At 43.2% G+C, this 12,669-nt stretch overlaps 1 protein-coding gene across 5 annotated transcripts in view; it reads left to right on the forward strand.

Moving 5' to 3' along the window:
• Positions 1 to 12,669, forward strand: part of ADCY1 (adenylate cyclase 1) — a 326,787-nt gene that overhangs the window by 301,171 nt on the left and 12,947 nt on the right. For 3 of the 5 annotated variants that reach the window (XM_072153115.1, XM_072153116.1, XM_072153120.1), the window contains 2 exons: positions 8,332 to 8,446; positions 8,931 to 8,993. In XM_072153115.1, coding sequence (XP_072009216.1) covers positions 8,332 to 8,446; positions 8,931 to 8,993 — 178 coding nt within the window. The remainder of the gene's footprint in view (positions 1 to 8,331; positions 8,447 to 8,930; positions 8,994 to 12,669) is intronic. The other 2 variants (XM_072153117.1, XM_072153119.1) reach the window with 1 other exon arrangement.

The following is a 12,669-nucleotide window of genomic DNA, read 5'->3' on the forward strand; positions in this document are numbered from 1 at the left end:
AAAACTCCATAAATGACACCATTATAGATACTAAACCCCACAGTGTATTTAAAACAACTTTTATGAAGTTTATTAAAGGGGTATTCCCATCTCGGCATTTACATTCAATTTAATTTATTTGCCATATGTAACATTTCTTCAATTGGATGTTATTAAAAAAAAATGTTTCTGTGTGAAGATAATTTCTCATAAATGCAGCCATGTTGTCCCTTAGAAATGAGATTGCTTCCTTGGAAACGACCACCTCACATTTAGGCAGAGGTGGCCAGACATGTGCTATTGAGTCCTGCCTGACCACCTGGCTTCAGCGTTCATTGCCTGTGGGTTTTGCAGTAACTCCCAGACATTTCCTATACAAACACTCTTTGTGTCTTTGTGCAATCACTCCAGCAGAGGTGGCCGTATCCAAGGAGTCATTCTTGTTTCTAAGGGACCATATCACTACATTTATGGGAAATTATCTTCACACAATCTAATTGAAGAAATGTATATATATGGCACATTAATGAAATTGAATGTGAATGCTAAGACGAGAATACCCCTTTAACTCTTCAATCGTTTTACAGGGGTTAAAAAAAATGGGTGCAATTTTTAAATTTTAATTTTCTTGGCTAAATGAATGTGTTTTTCTAAAACTGTACATATTTGCGGTGGATAAAATACCAAAATGCTCAACAAAGTTTGCTACCTAATCTCTCCCGGGTATAACAATACCTCATATGTGGTGGTAATCTGCTGTATGGGCACACACCAGGGCATCGAAGGAAAGGTTCACCATTCAGAGCTGATTTGCATCATCACTTTTTAATGCCTATATAATCTTTGTTTTTTGGGCAATTTGAACATATAAGTGCTCATTTTTTGCTACATTAGATGCACTTTACAAATACTTCATTTTAGGGAATCATTAGCTTATTGATGGGATTTTATTAACTTTTGAATGTATGGAGGAATAGAAAATGTTGTTTTCCTTTCTATTTGTATCTTTTTAGGGCCGTACACTGTATAAAAATAATATATTATCTTTATTCTATTCTATTGCTGCCACCCAGGGTCGGACTGGGGTGCCAAGGGCCCACCAGTGAAATTTATTCTGAGGGCCCACCAGCTGCTTCATGGATACGTGTGAGCCACCCCCATGTATATTTTCATTGCGTTTCTGAACGTGCTGGAAATGCAAGGTGTGAATGCAGCCTGTGGCCATGTTCACACATTGCGTTTTTGTTGCATATTCAACACTTTGGAAAGACGATCTGTTCCTCTTCCATTTGAATGCAGGTCTTTTTGCCATTCAGCACACAAAGTTAAAGTTTCTGCAACAAAAAAAAACGTAATGTGTGAACGCAGCCCCAGGCTTTCTGCACACTACACTTGTGCAGTTCTTGGTATGCAAACAATGGTCCCATGGAATGTTGTATGAGGGTTTCTTGTCATCGGGATATAAGTATATAATAATAGCCCGAACAGCAAACATGGTTAGGACCTGCTCTGTCATTTGCAGCTCAGGCAGTCAGCTCATAAACAGGGCTGTGAAATTCACAGCCATGTGCATGAGCCCATAGAAGTGAATGAGGACGTGTACAACAATCCTGCAGAAAACAGGCCTCAGGCGCGGTCACGCGTACCGCTAGGCGTCCTTTCATAATGTGACACTAGCGCACAGGGGGCGGTCCTCGGCCCGAACGCACATGCGTTTCCAGAGAAACGCATGCGACATGTGATCGGCTTATCAAACGCATGCGTTTCCCTGGAAACGCATGTGCGTTTGGGCCGAGGTCCTCCCCCTGTGCGCTAGCGGCGTGTTATGAACGGACGCCTAGCGGTACGTGTGACCGCGGCCTCAGGCCCCATGCACACATTTTGTTTTTTGATGAGTTTTAACTGCATTGGAAACCGCAAAAGGGGAGGGCTTTGTCAGAACACATATGTCTTTCTACTGAAACACTTTTGTTCTGGAATGAGCCCCTTCCTGGTGCGTTTTTAATTAAAACAGATCAAGAACTGCAACATGTGAATGGGGCCTGAGGCTTGTTATCCGCCTGTGGGTAGGGCCTAACTTGTCTTTGTGGGAAAACCCCTTTAAGACATTTTTTCATTTTGTCACACGTAACGTGGGGTCTGCTGGTAATACTGAGGCTGTGGTCACACATAACACGGAGTATACTGGTAATACCGAGGCTGTGGTCACACATTACATGGAGTATACTGGTAATACCGAGGCTGCGGTCACACGTAACACGGAGTATACTGGTAATACTGAGGCTGCGGTCACACGTAACACGGAGTATGCTGGTAATACTGAGGCTGCGGTCACAAGTAACACGGAGTATACTGGTAATACTGAGGCTGCGGTCACATGTAACGCGGGGTATGATGGTAATACTGAGGCTGGAGTCACACGTAATGCAGAGTATACTGGTAATACTGAGGCTGCGGTCACACGTAACACGGAGTATACTGGTAATACTCAGGCTGCGGTTACATGTAACGCGGGGTATGCTGATAATACTGAGGCTGTGGTCACACGTAACGCAGAGTATACTGGTAATACTGAGGCTGCGGGGTGTGCTGGTAATACTGAGGCTGGAGTCTCACATAACGCGGGGTATGCTGGTAATACTGAGGCTGTGGTCACACGTAACGCGGGGTATGCTGATAATACTGAGGCTGTGGTCTCACATAACGCAGAGTATACTGGTAATACTGAGGCTGCCGTCACATGTAACGCGGGGTATACTGGTAATACTGAGGCTGTGGTCACATGTAACACGGAGTATACTGGTAATACTGAGGCTGCAGTCACACGTAACGCAGAGTATACTGGTAATACTGAGGCTGGGGTCACACGTAACGCAGAGTATACTGGTAATACTGATGCTGCGGTCACATGTAACGCGGGGTATGCTGGTAATACTGAGGCTGCAGTCACACGTAACGCGGGGTATGCTTGTAATACTGAGGCTGCAGTCACACGTAACGCGGGGTATGCTGGTAATACTGAGGCTGAGGTCACATGTAACACGGAGTATACTGGTAATACTGAGGCTGAGGTCACACGTAATACGGAGTATACTGGTAATACTGAAGCTGGGGTCACGTAACGCGGGGTATGCTGGTAATACTGAGGCTGCGGTCACACGTAACGCGGGGTATGCTGGTAATACTGAGGCTGCGGTCACACATAACGTGGGGTATGCTGGTAATACTGAGGCTGTGGTCACACGTAACGCGGGGTATGCTGATAATACTGAGGCTGTGGTCACACGTAACGCAGAGTATACTGGTAATACTGAGGCTGCGGTCACATGTAACGCGGGGTATACTGGTAATACTGAGGCCGTGGTCACATGTAACACGGAGTATACTGGTAATACTGAGGCTGCAGTCACACGTAACGCAGAGTATACTGGTAATACTGAAGCTGCGGTCACACGTAACGCGGGGTATGCTGGTAATACTGAGGCTGCAGTCACACGTAACGCGGGGTATGCTTGTAATACTGAGGCTGCGGTCACACGTAACGCGGGGTATGCTTGTAATACTGAGGCTGCGGTCACACGTAACGCGGGGTATGCTCGTAATACTGAGGCTGAGGTCACATGTAACGCGGAGTATACTGGTAATACTGAGGCTGCGGTCACACGTAACACGGAGTATACTGGTAATACTGAGGCTGAGGTCACACGTAATACGGAGTATACTGGTAATACTGAAGCTGGGGTCACGTAACGCGGGGTATGCTGGTAATACTGAGGCTGCGGTCACACGTAACACGGGGAATGCTGGTAATACCGAGGCTGCGGTCACTCGTAACACGGAGTATACTGGTAATACTGAGGCTGCGGTCACACGTAACGCAGGGTATGCTGGTAATACTGAGGCTGCGGTCACACGTAACGCGGGGTATGCTGGTAATACTGAGGCTGCGGTCACATGTAATGCAGGGTATGCTGGTAATACTGAGGCTGCGGTCACACGTAACGCGGGGTATGCTGGTAATACTGAGGCTGCAGTCACACGTAACGCGGGGTATGCTTGTAATACTGAGGCTGCGGTCACACGTAACGCGGGGTATGCTGGTAATACTGAGGCTGAGGTCACATGTAACACGGAGTATACTGGTAATACTGAGGCTGAGGTCACACGTAATACGGAGTATACTGGTAATACTGAAGCTGGGGTCACGTAACGCGGGGTATGCTGGTAATACTGAGGCTGCGGTCACACGTAACGCGGGGTATGCTGATAATACTGAGGCTGTGGTCACACGTAACGCAGAGTATACTGGTAATACTGAGGCTGCGGTCACATGTAACGCGGAGTATACTGGTAATACTGAGGCTGCAGTCACACGTAACGCAGAGTATACTGGTAATACTGAAGCTGCGGTCACACGTAATACGGAGTATACTGGTAATACTGAAGCTGGGGTCACGTAACGCGGGGTATGCTTGTAATACTGAGGCTGAGGTCACATGTAATGCGGAGTATACTGGTAATACTGAGGCTGCGGTCACACGTAACACGGAGTATACTGGTAATACTGAGGCTGAGGTCACACGTAATACGGAGTATACTGGTAATACTGAAGCTGGGGTCACGTAACGCGTGGTATGCTGGGAATACTGAGGCTGCGGTCACACGTAACACGGGAAATGCTGGTAATACCGAGGCTGCGGTCACTCGTAACACGGAGTATACTGGTAATACTGAGGCTGCGGTCACACGTAACGCAGGGTATGCTGGTAATACTGAGGCTGCGGTCACACGTAACGCGGGGTATGCTGGTAATACTGAGGCTGCGGTCACATGTAACGCAGGGTATGCTGGTAATACTGAGGCTGCGGTCACACGTAACGCGGGGTATGCTGGTAATACTGAGGCTGTGGTCACATGTAACACGGGGAATGCTGGTAATACCGAGGCTGCGGTCACTCGTAATACGGAGTATACTGGTAATACTGAGGCTGCGGTCACACGTAACGCAGGGTATGCTGGTAATACTGAAGCTGCGGTCGCACGTAACGCGGGGTATGCTGGTAATACTGAGGCTGCAGTCACACGTAACGCGGGGTATGCTTGTAATACTGAGGCTGCGGTCACACGTAACGCGGGGTATGCTGGTAATACTGAGGCTGCGGTCACATGTAACGCAGAGTATACTGGTAATACTGAGGCTGCAGTCACACGTAACGCAGAGTATATTGGTAATACTGAGGCTGGGGTCACACGTAACGCAGAGTATACTGGTAATACTGAAGCTGCGGTCACACGTAACGCAGGGTATGCTGGTAATACTGAGGCTGCGGTCACACGTAACGCGGTGTATGCTGGTAATACTGAGGCTGCGGTCACACGTAACGCGGGGTATGCTGGTAATACTGAGGCTGCGGTCACATATAACGCAGAGTATACTGGTAATACTGAGGCTGACGTCACATGTAACGCGGGGTATACTGGTAATACTGAGGCTGTGGTCACATGTAACACGGAGTATACTGGTAATACTGAGGCTGCAGTCACACGTAACGCAGAGTATACTGGTAATACTGAGGCTGGGGTCACACGTAACGCAGAGTATACTGGTAATACTGAAGCTGCGGTCACACGTAACGCGGGGTATGCTGGTAATACTGAGGCTGCAGTCACACGTAACGCGGGGTATGCTTGTAATACTGAGGCTGCGGTCACACGTAACGCGGGGTATGCTCGTAATACTGAGGCTGAGGTCACATGTAACACGGAGTATACTGGTAATACTGAGGCTGCGGTCACACGTAACACGGAATATACTGGTAATACTGAGGCTGAGGTCACACGTAATACGGAGTATACTGGTAATACTGAAGCTGGGGTCACGTAACGCGGGGTATGCTGGTAATACTGAGGCTGCGGTCACACGTAACGCGGGGTATGCTGGTAATACTGAGGCTGCGGTCACACATAACGTGGGGTATGCTGGTAATACTGAGGCTGTGGTCACACGTAACATGGGGAATGCTGGTAATACCGAGGCTGCGGTCACTCGTAACACGGAGTATGCTGGTAATACTGAGGCTGTGGTCACACGTAACGCAGGGTATGCTGGTAATACTGAGGCTGCGGTCACACGTAACGCGGGGTATGCTGGTAATACTGAGGCTGCGGTCACATGTAACGCAGGGTATGCTGGTAATACTGAGGCTGCGGTCACACGTAACGCGGGGTATGCTGGTAATACTGAGACTGTGGTCACACGTAACGCGGGTATGCTGGTAATACTGAGGCTGCGGTCACACATAACGCGGGTTATGCTGGTAATACTGAGGCTGTGGTCACACGTAACGCTTCCTCCAGGCCTTGCATTTGGACAATACAGGACACCGGGTGCGGGTTATCCGTCACATGTGTTTGCATAGAAACGCAGCCTGCCCCCGTGTGCTTTGATTCCAATTCTAAACACAGTCAGTGTTACGTGTGACATCAATCCTTGTTCTACAGCAATACTTAATACAGTCAATCAAAGTACTACAACTTTCAGCATCTCATTCAACTGCTGGGAGTTGTAGTTCTTGAGTCCACTATTATTCTATATGTATGTACACATTGCAGGGATGTAATGAGGTGTACTGTGTGTGTAAATGTGATGCACTTTTATTTTGTACCTTTTTCTTGTGCTGGAAGCCATCATGGGGGGCGCAGCAGCTCCTCATCCATCCTGAGCTCCTGCACATGAGGACAGCCTGTGCTGTGCCAGGGGGAGGACACTCCAGCATGACCAGGGGGAAGGGGGCCCACTGTGACAACTAGGGGACCCACGTCCTCTGGTCTGTAATTAGTGATAGCTCACTGTCTGCTCCTCCAGTGAATCAGGGGCCATGTTCTCCTGCAGTGACGCAGGGGCTGAGGTGCTTAGTGCAGGGAGGAGGAAATGTCTCACTTACTGCCCCAGCGCTGCTGTGAGAAGAGCAGAGAACCTGTCTCTCCCTCCTGCAGGACGTCATAGTCCCCCCTGCTATCCCCCTCCTCCAGCCTCAGCTGAATATGCCTGCTAGCAGACACAGGCAGGAGATGGTGACTTATGATAAGGGCCCACCAGGGTTTTGACCAGTATCCCGGCAGGCCAGTCCGAGCCTGCTGCCACCAGTCAGTTCTCAGTCTAGTTTAATTGCTTCCACAAGTCAGTCTTCAAAACAAAGAATGTGTCATACTAGATTTATATAAACAAATACAAATTTATTGAAATACATACACAATCTTTATTTCACAGTAGACAAAATAATAATAAATTGCAATTAAAAGGTGAAAAACACCTATTATAGAACAATCCCTCACCCCCATCCCTCCATTTTAAAGTATACAGTTCCCTAAATTTTGTCAATAAACAGTATAATAGATCCAGAAGTATAATACAGATCCATCTGGATATACAAGTACTAAACCGATATACATAAGATGAAAATACAGTTCACAGTATCCACTACACAGTCCAACAAACCTCTCCAAATACCTATTAATACCCACACAAGGCTAAATGTACAAAAATATGATCGAGGAGACAAAATTGTTTATCGAAAATCCATGGTAGTAAATGAAAAATGAACATACATTCTAGTATAAATACTGCCACCAGTAGTCTTCATCATAGTATAATTGCTACCAGTCCTCGATCTAGTGTCATTATTACCACCATTAAGTCCTCAGTCTAATTATTGCCATCAGTATGTCCACAGTAAAGTGAAATCACTACCAAACGTCAGTCTTTAGTCTGGTATAAACAATGCTGTAAGCCAATTCGCATTTTGGTATAGTTGCTTCACCAGTCAGTCTTCATTCTAGTGTAATAGCTGCCACACTTTAGTTTGCAGTCTAGTTTGCACTACCACCACTACCACTCCTTTCTTGTAAGGAGGGAAGGAGGTATGATGCTTGTGTAATTCCCTCCTCCAACACCCTCCAGCAGTCTGGATCAGCACTCAACAGATAGGCTTTAACTAGAAGCAAGCAATCTCTCCCTTCAGCATAGGAGCAATAATTTTTGCAACTTCTGAATGGACCCTAGATGACAACCAGCATAATACATGTTGGTAGGCACTGACAGCTAGGGTAAGTTCCCACCTGGGCCCAGAGGTAGCGTCGACTAGCTATTCCTCTGACTGCTGCTCATAACTTCTCAGCACTAGCGATAATAGATCACATTTAAATCATGTATCAACAGTTGTATAGATTGTTTCTTTATGTTGAAAGAAATACATGCATACTATTTAAAATTCTAAACAAAATTTAAATATGCTTAAATATTGTTAACTGTTATGTATCATCTTATCCCAAATAATGTATTTCTCTCCATAGGCAAAGAAATCTATTTATTCCCATCTAAGCACACTTGCAGATTTTTCTATTGAGATGTTTGATGTCCTCGATGAGATCAACTATCAGTCCTATAATGATTTTGTTCTGAGAGTGGGTAAGATTGCAATCTTTTATTCCCTGGTTACTTTATTGAAGCTGCAGACCTTCATTAATACAGATTTGCTTTAATATTTTTCCTGTAGATTTATTTAAAAAAATACTACTAGTATGCAGATCTTTTTATTTTAAAAAATGTAATTGCTTGTTCATCCTTGTATATCAACCTACAACTACTATATATTCACAAGTCTGTTGATTAAAGGAAATTAACCACTGACCAAACACTAACCTAGTAATACTCACCTTTGCTCCTCTTCATCTTAATCCTAGCACTGTCCGTCTCTAGTCTTGACACAACAGGATTTTCTAGACAAGATGTCCGGCACTCTAGGCTGCTGATTATACACGCCCTTGCCACCTCCCTCTCTCAAGCTGGAAGCATGGAAAAGGGAGGTGGCGAGGATGTGCATAATTAGCAGAATAAAGTGTTTTGTTAGGACATTGCACTCTGTGCTGCTGATTATAACTTTATTTTCTAGGTGATCCTGGCGTGTCAAGACTAGTGAAGGAGCGCGCTGGGATCAAGATGAAAAGGAGCAGAGGTGAGTATTTCTAAGGGTTTTTTAATGTTTTTCTTTCAGTGGTTGATTTTCTTTAACAATAGGCTATTTTCAGATGAGCAATGCAGAAATAGAGTTTCATCAAAGTTTGGCCAGATTATCTTCAGTGTGTCTTTTTTTCACATATGATTTTAATTGGTTCTCAATGCCTTTTTTCATGTGTATAAAAATGTTTGTCTGTTTTCTATATCAATGGATCAGTGAAAGATTGAATGCACTTGTATTGTGTCAGAGTGAAATAAATTTTTCATTAGTACCCACTGACTTTGATAAGACATTTTCACTTGTCTATCTTGCTAATGTTGGTCATGATTTAAAGGAAACCTACCATTTGATTTGATGCATTATGAACCAAGAGAATGTTGTGGCTGGTGCAGAAAAATATCTTGTTTAATCCCAGAGCTGAGTGGTTTTGCTGCAAAAACAATTATAAAATTATGATAATGAAGCTCTGTTGCTCTGCACTTTGTTGTTGCCTGGGCTCTGCACTTTTCCTTTCACATTAGTTATTCACTGCTCAGAGTATGATGTAATCACAGTGTTCTTCCTGACAGGCAGAATAATCAATTGCTGCACCATCCCCCAGCTGCTGTGTATGAGTGATCCAGCTCAGGTTTATTAGTCCTGTCTTGGCAGCTCCAAAGTTCCTGAATATTATAATTGTTTTCAGCAAAACCACTCAACTCAGGGATTAACCCCTTAGGGACCAAGCTCATTAGCGCCTTAATGACTGAGGCCTTTTTTTCAAAACCAGTATGTGTCACTTTATCTGGTTATAACTTTAGAATGCTTTAACTTACCCAATTGTTTTTGAGTTTGTTTTTCTGTGACATTTTGTACTTCAAGTTAGTGTGAAATTTTGGTTGATATATTTTGAATTTATTTATGAAAAAATTGTCATTTTGGTTAACATTTTGAAAAAATTTGCTATTTTCAAACTACAAAATGTTCTGTTTTTCTAACGGTTAGTAACTAATTTGGGTAATAAAATTAACTAACATTTACACAAAACACAAATCGAACAGAATTCTCTCAAATTTTTAAGAAAATTTCAGAATAAATTATTTTAAGGACCATTTCATTTCTATAGGAGTTTTGGAAGTTTTGTTAATAGAAACGCCCCCACAAGTCACCCCGTTCTATTAACTCTAGCCCTCAAACTATTCAAAACAGCAAGTAGGAAGCTTGCTAAACCTTTATGTATTTTACAGAAATTCAAACAAAATTAATGATTTGAAATTCACTAATATTTATCATTAATACACCCATTTAGCTGCAAAATTTAACCACATTAACTGGATAAAAGTAGAAAATGCATCTAAGAATATATTGGGCTGTTTTTTCCGACTAAAAGGATGTAACCCACTGTAAGGGCACATGGATGCAGAAGGGAAGTAGCAATTGAACTTTTGTAGGGCAGAATAGTTTTCAGGTGCCACGATGTTTGTAGAACCCCTGGGGCCACGTTCACATGTGGCATGTTGGTTTAGTTTTGAAACACAATCCAAAGGCTCCACCTGCGATCGCACGTTGAGGTAAGATTGCAATTCTTTTGGGTTCGGTTAACGTGTTGGAAACACAATGTTACCAAAATATATGATTGGAGCTTTTGGATTGCATTTCCAAACACAACCAAAATGCCATGTGTGAACATGGCTTCAGTTACCACAAACCCTTATCCCAGAAGATTTGTAAACTTTTTTTCTTGTGGTTTAGGGGGAATTTTTACCCCTTGTCACTAATGGGCTTTTTCCATTTTACTTTCTGTTTGCTTATTGTACCCTACTTTCTAAAATCAATAACTTTTTTATTTCAGAGCTTTCAGAGCTGTGTGAGGGCTTGTTTTCTGCGTAACAAATTGTACTTCCTAGTGACGTTATTTTATATTCCATGTCGTGTTTTGGGAAGTGGAAATACAATTCAAAATGCGGTAAAATTGGCAAGAAACCAAATTTTTGCAATTTCTTTGTGGGCTCTGTTTTTACGTTTTTCACTGTACACTCCAAATAGCATCTCTAATATATTCTTTGGTTCGGTATGATCACAGGAATACCAAATTTATATAGGTTTTATTAGGTGTTAGATAGTTATTAGATTTTACCAAAAATTTAAACTTGGCTAAGGTGTCATTTTTTCCAGGACGGGCTGACATTTTTATTGCTACCGCTTTCCAGACGAGTGCGATCTTTAGATCAGTTTTTATTACATTTTTTATGTGGGGATTCGGACATTTCAGCGCATTTTTCCATTCCATTTGTATAGATTGGGAATTTTGGGTCTTGGTGATACCTGAAATGTTGTGTTTTGTTATTACTTTTCTCCACTCTTTTATTATTTATTGTTTTATATGTGGAGCAGGCTGTAAGAGCAGGGTTCCAGCTGTCATAAGACAGCCGGGGTACTGGTCCTCCCTGCACTGGGGGCCTGTGCAGACCTTATGTTAAGGACGTAAGGACGCCTAAGCACCCTTGGTGACCGACAGAGAAATCTGTATGGATGGTCACTAAGGGGTTAAACAAGATATTATTCTGCATCAGTGTAGCTACTTCATTCGCAAGGTTTTTTTTGTTCATAATGCATAAAATCAAAAGGTAGATTTTCATGCAGCAATGCAAGCGTGCAAGAATGAGAAAGGCATGTCTCAATACACTCATTGATAATTCGTGGTCAGTGCCCAATACAAGTCCTGCCTGTCACAAATTATCATGGGCCTGTCAGGTGAAAAATGCTTATGTGGAAGGGACCTTAGAAATATTTTTCAAGTTTATAAGTACATGCATAAAGGAATAGTTTAACATCCATATATAATTTTTTTTTTCCTAGGTTTTCATTCAACTTTACAGTGATGTTTAGTATGTTTAAATGTGTAAGCATATTTGCAGGTTCATTTAATTATAGGTCCATGATCTAGAGGTGAGACTTCTAGATGTTAGATGAAATATTCTATGGGTATTATTACATTAATGGCACATATTATTACATATTATTACATTAATGGCTCATATAAAGAGTATATGATATGAGTATCCATTCAGGTTCAGTAATCTATGCGAGTACCTACCAGTTTTCTCCTGAAGGTCATAGTACCGTAAATTTTGACAGCCAGGACAATGCTGCCATGACCCCGTTGTTCCACTGTGCTCACTTTTTGCACTTGGTTTCTCAAGACCTCCCCCCAAATAATCACTGCTGCAGCTCTGTTGGTTATGTTCTGTAGTTGCACACCTTCTGAAGGCAAGTCACTAATGGAACATTTAGTGCAAATATATGCTTTTCTCTTTAAAATGGTATTCCCACGAAGACAAGATTCTTAAATATACTCAGGAGAACAAAATAACACATTCTCTAATTGAATGTTATTAACAAATATACAGGATTTCACATATATAATTCCAACCTGTCTCTATCAGTCCTGGTGTTTACAATTTGGTCCCTGGATATGACAGTAAATCTTCTGACTGTGGTGGGATTCTTCTCATGAATAGCTTTACTTGTCTGCACACTGCAGTGTCCTCTGCTTCCAGCTCCACCTGCCCCACCCCCCACCCCATTTCAAGACCAACTCAGACATAGTCACCTCCTGTCGACAAGCAGCAGAGTGCAGAGACTTACTGAACAATCTCTAGACAGATAAGGTCTTTATAGCAGAGCAGCATTT

The sequence above is a fragment of the Engystomops pustulosus genome, chromosome 5 (genome assembly GCF_040894005.1).
Source record: "Engystomops pustulosus chromosome 5, aEngPut4.maternal, whole genome shotgun sequence".
Classification (NCBI taxonomy): Eukaryota; Metazoa; Chordata; class Amphibia; order Anura; family Leptodactylidae; genus Engystomops; species Engystomops pustulosus.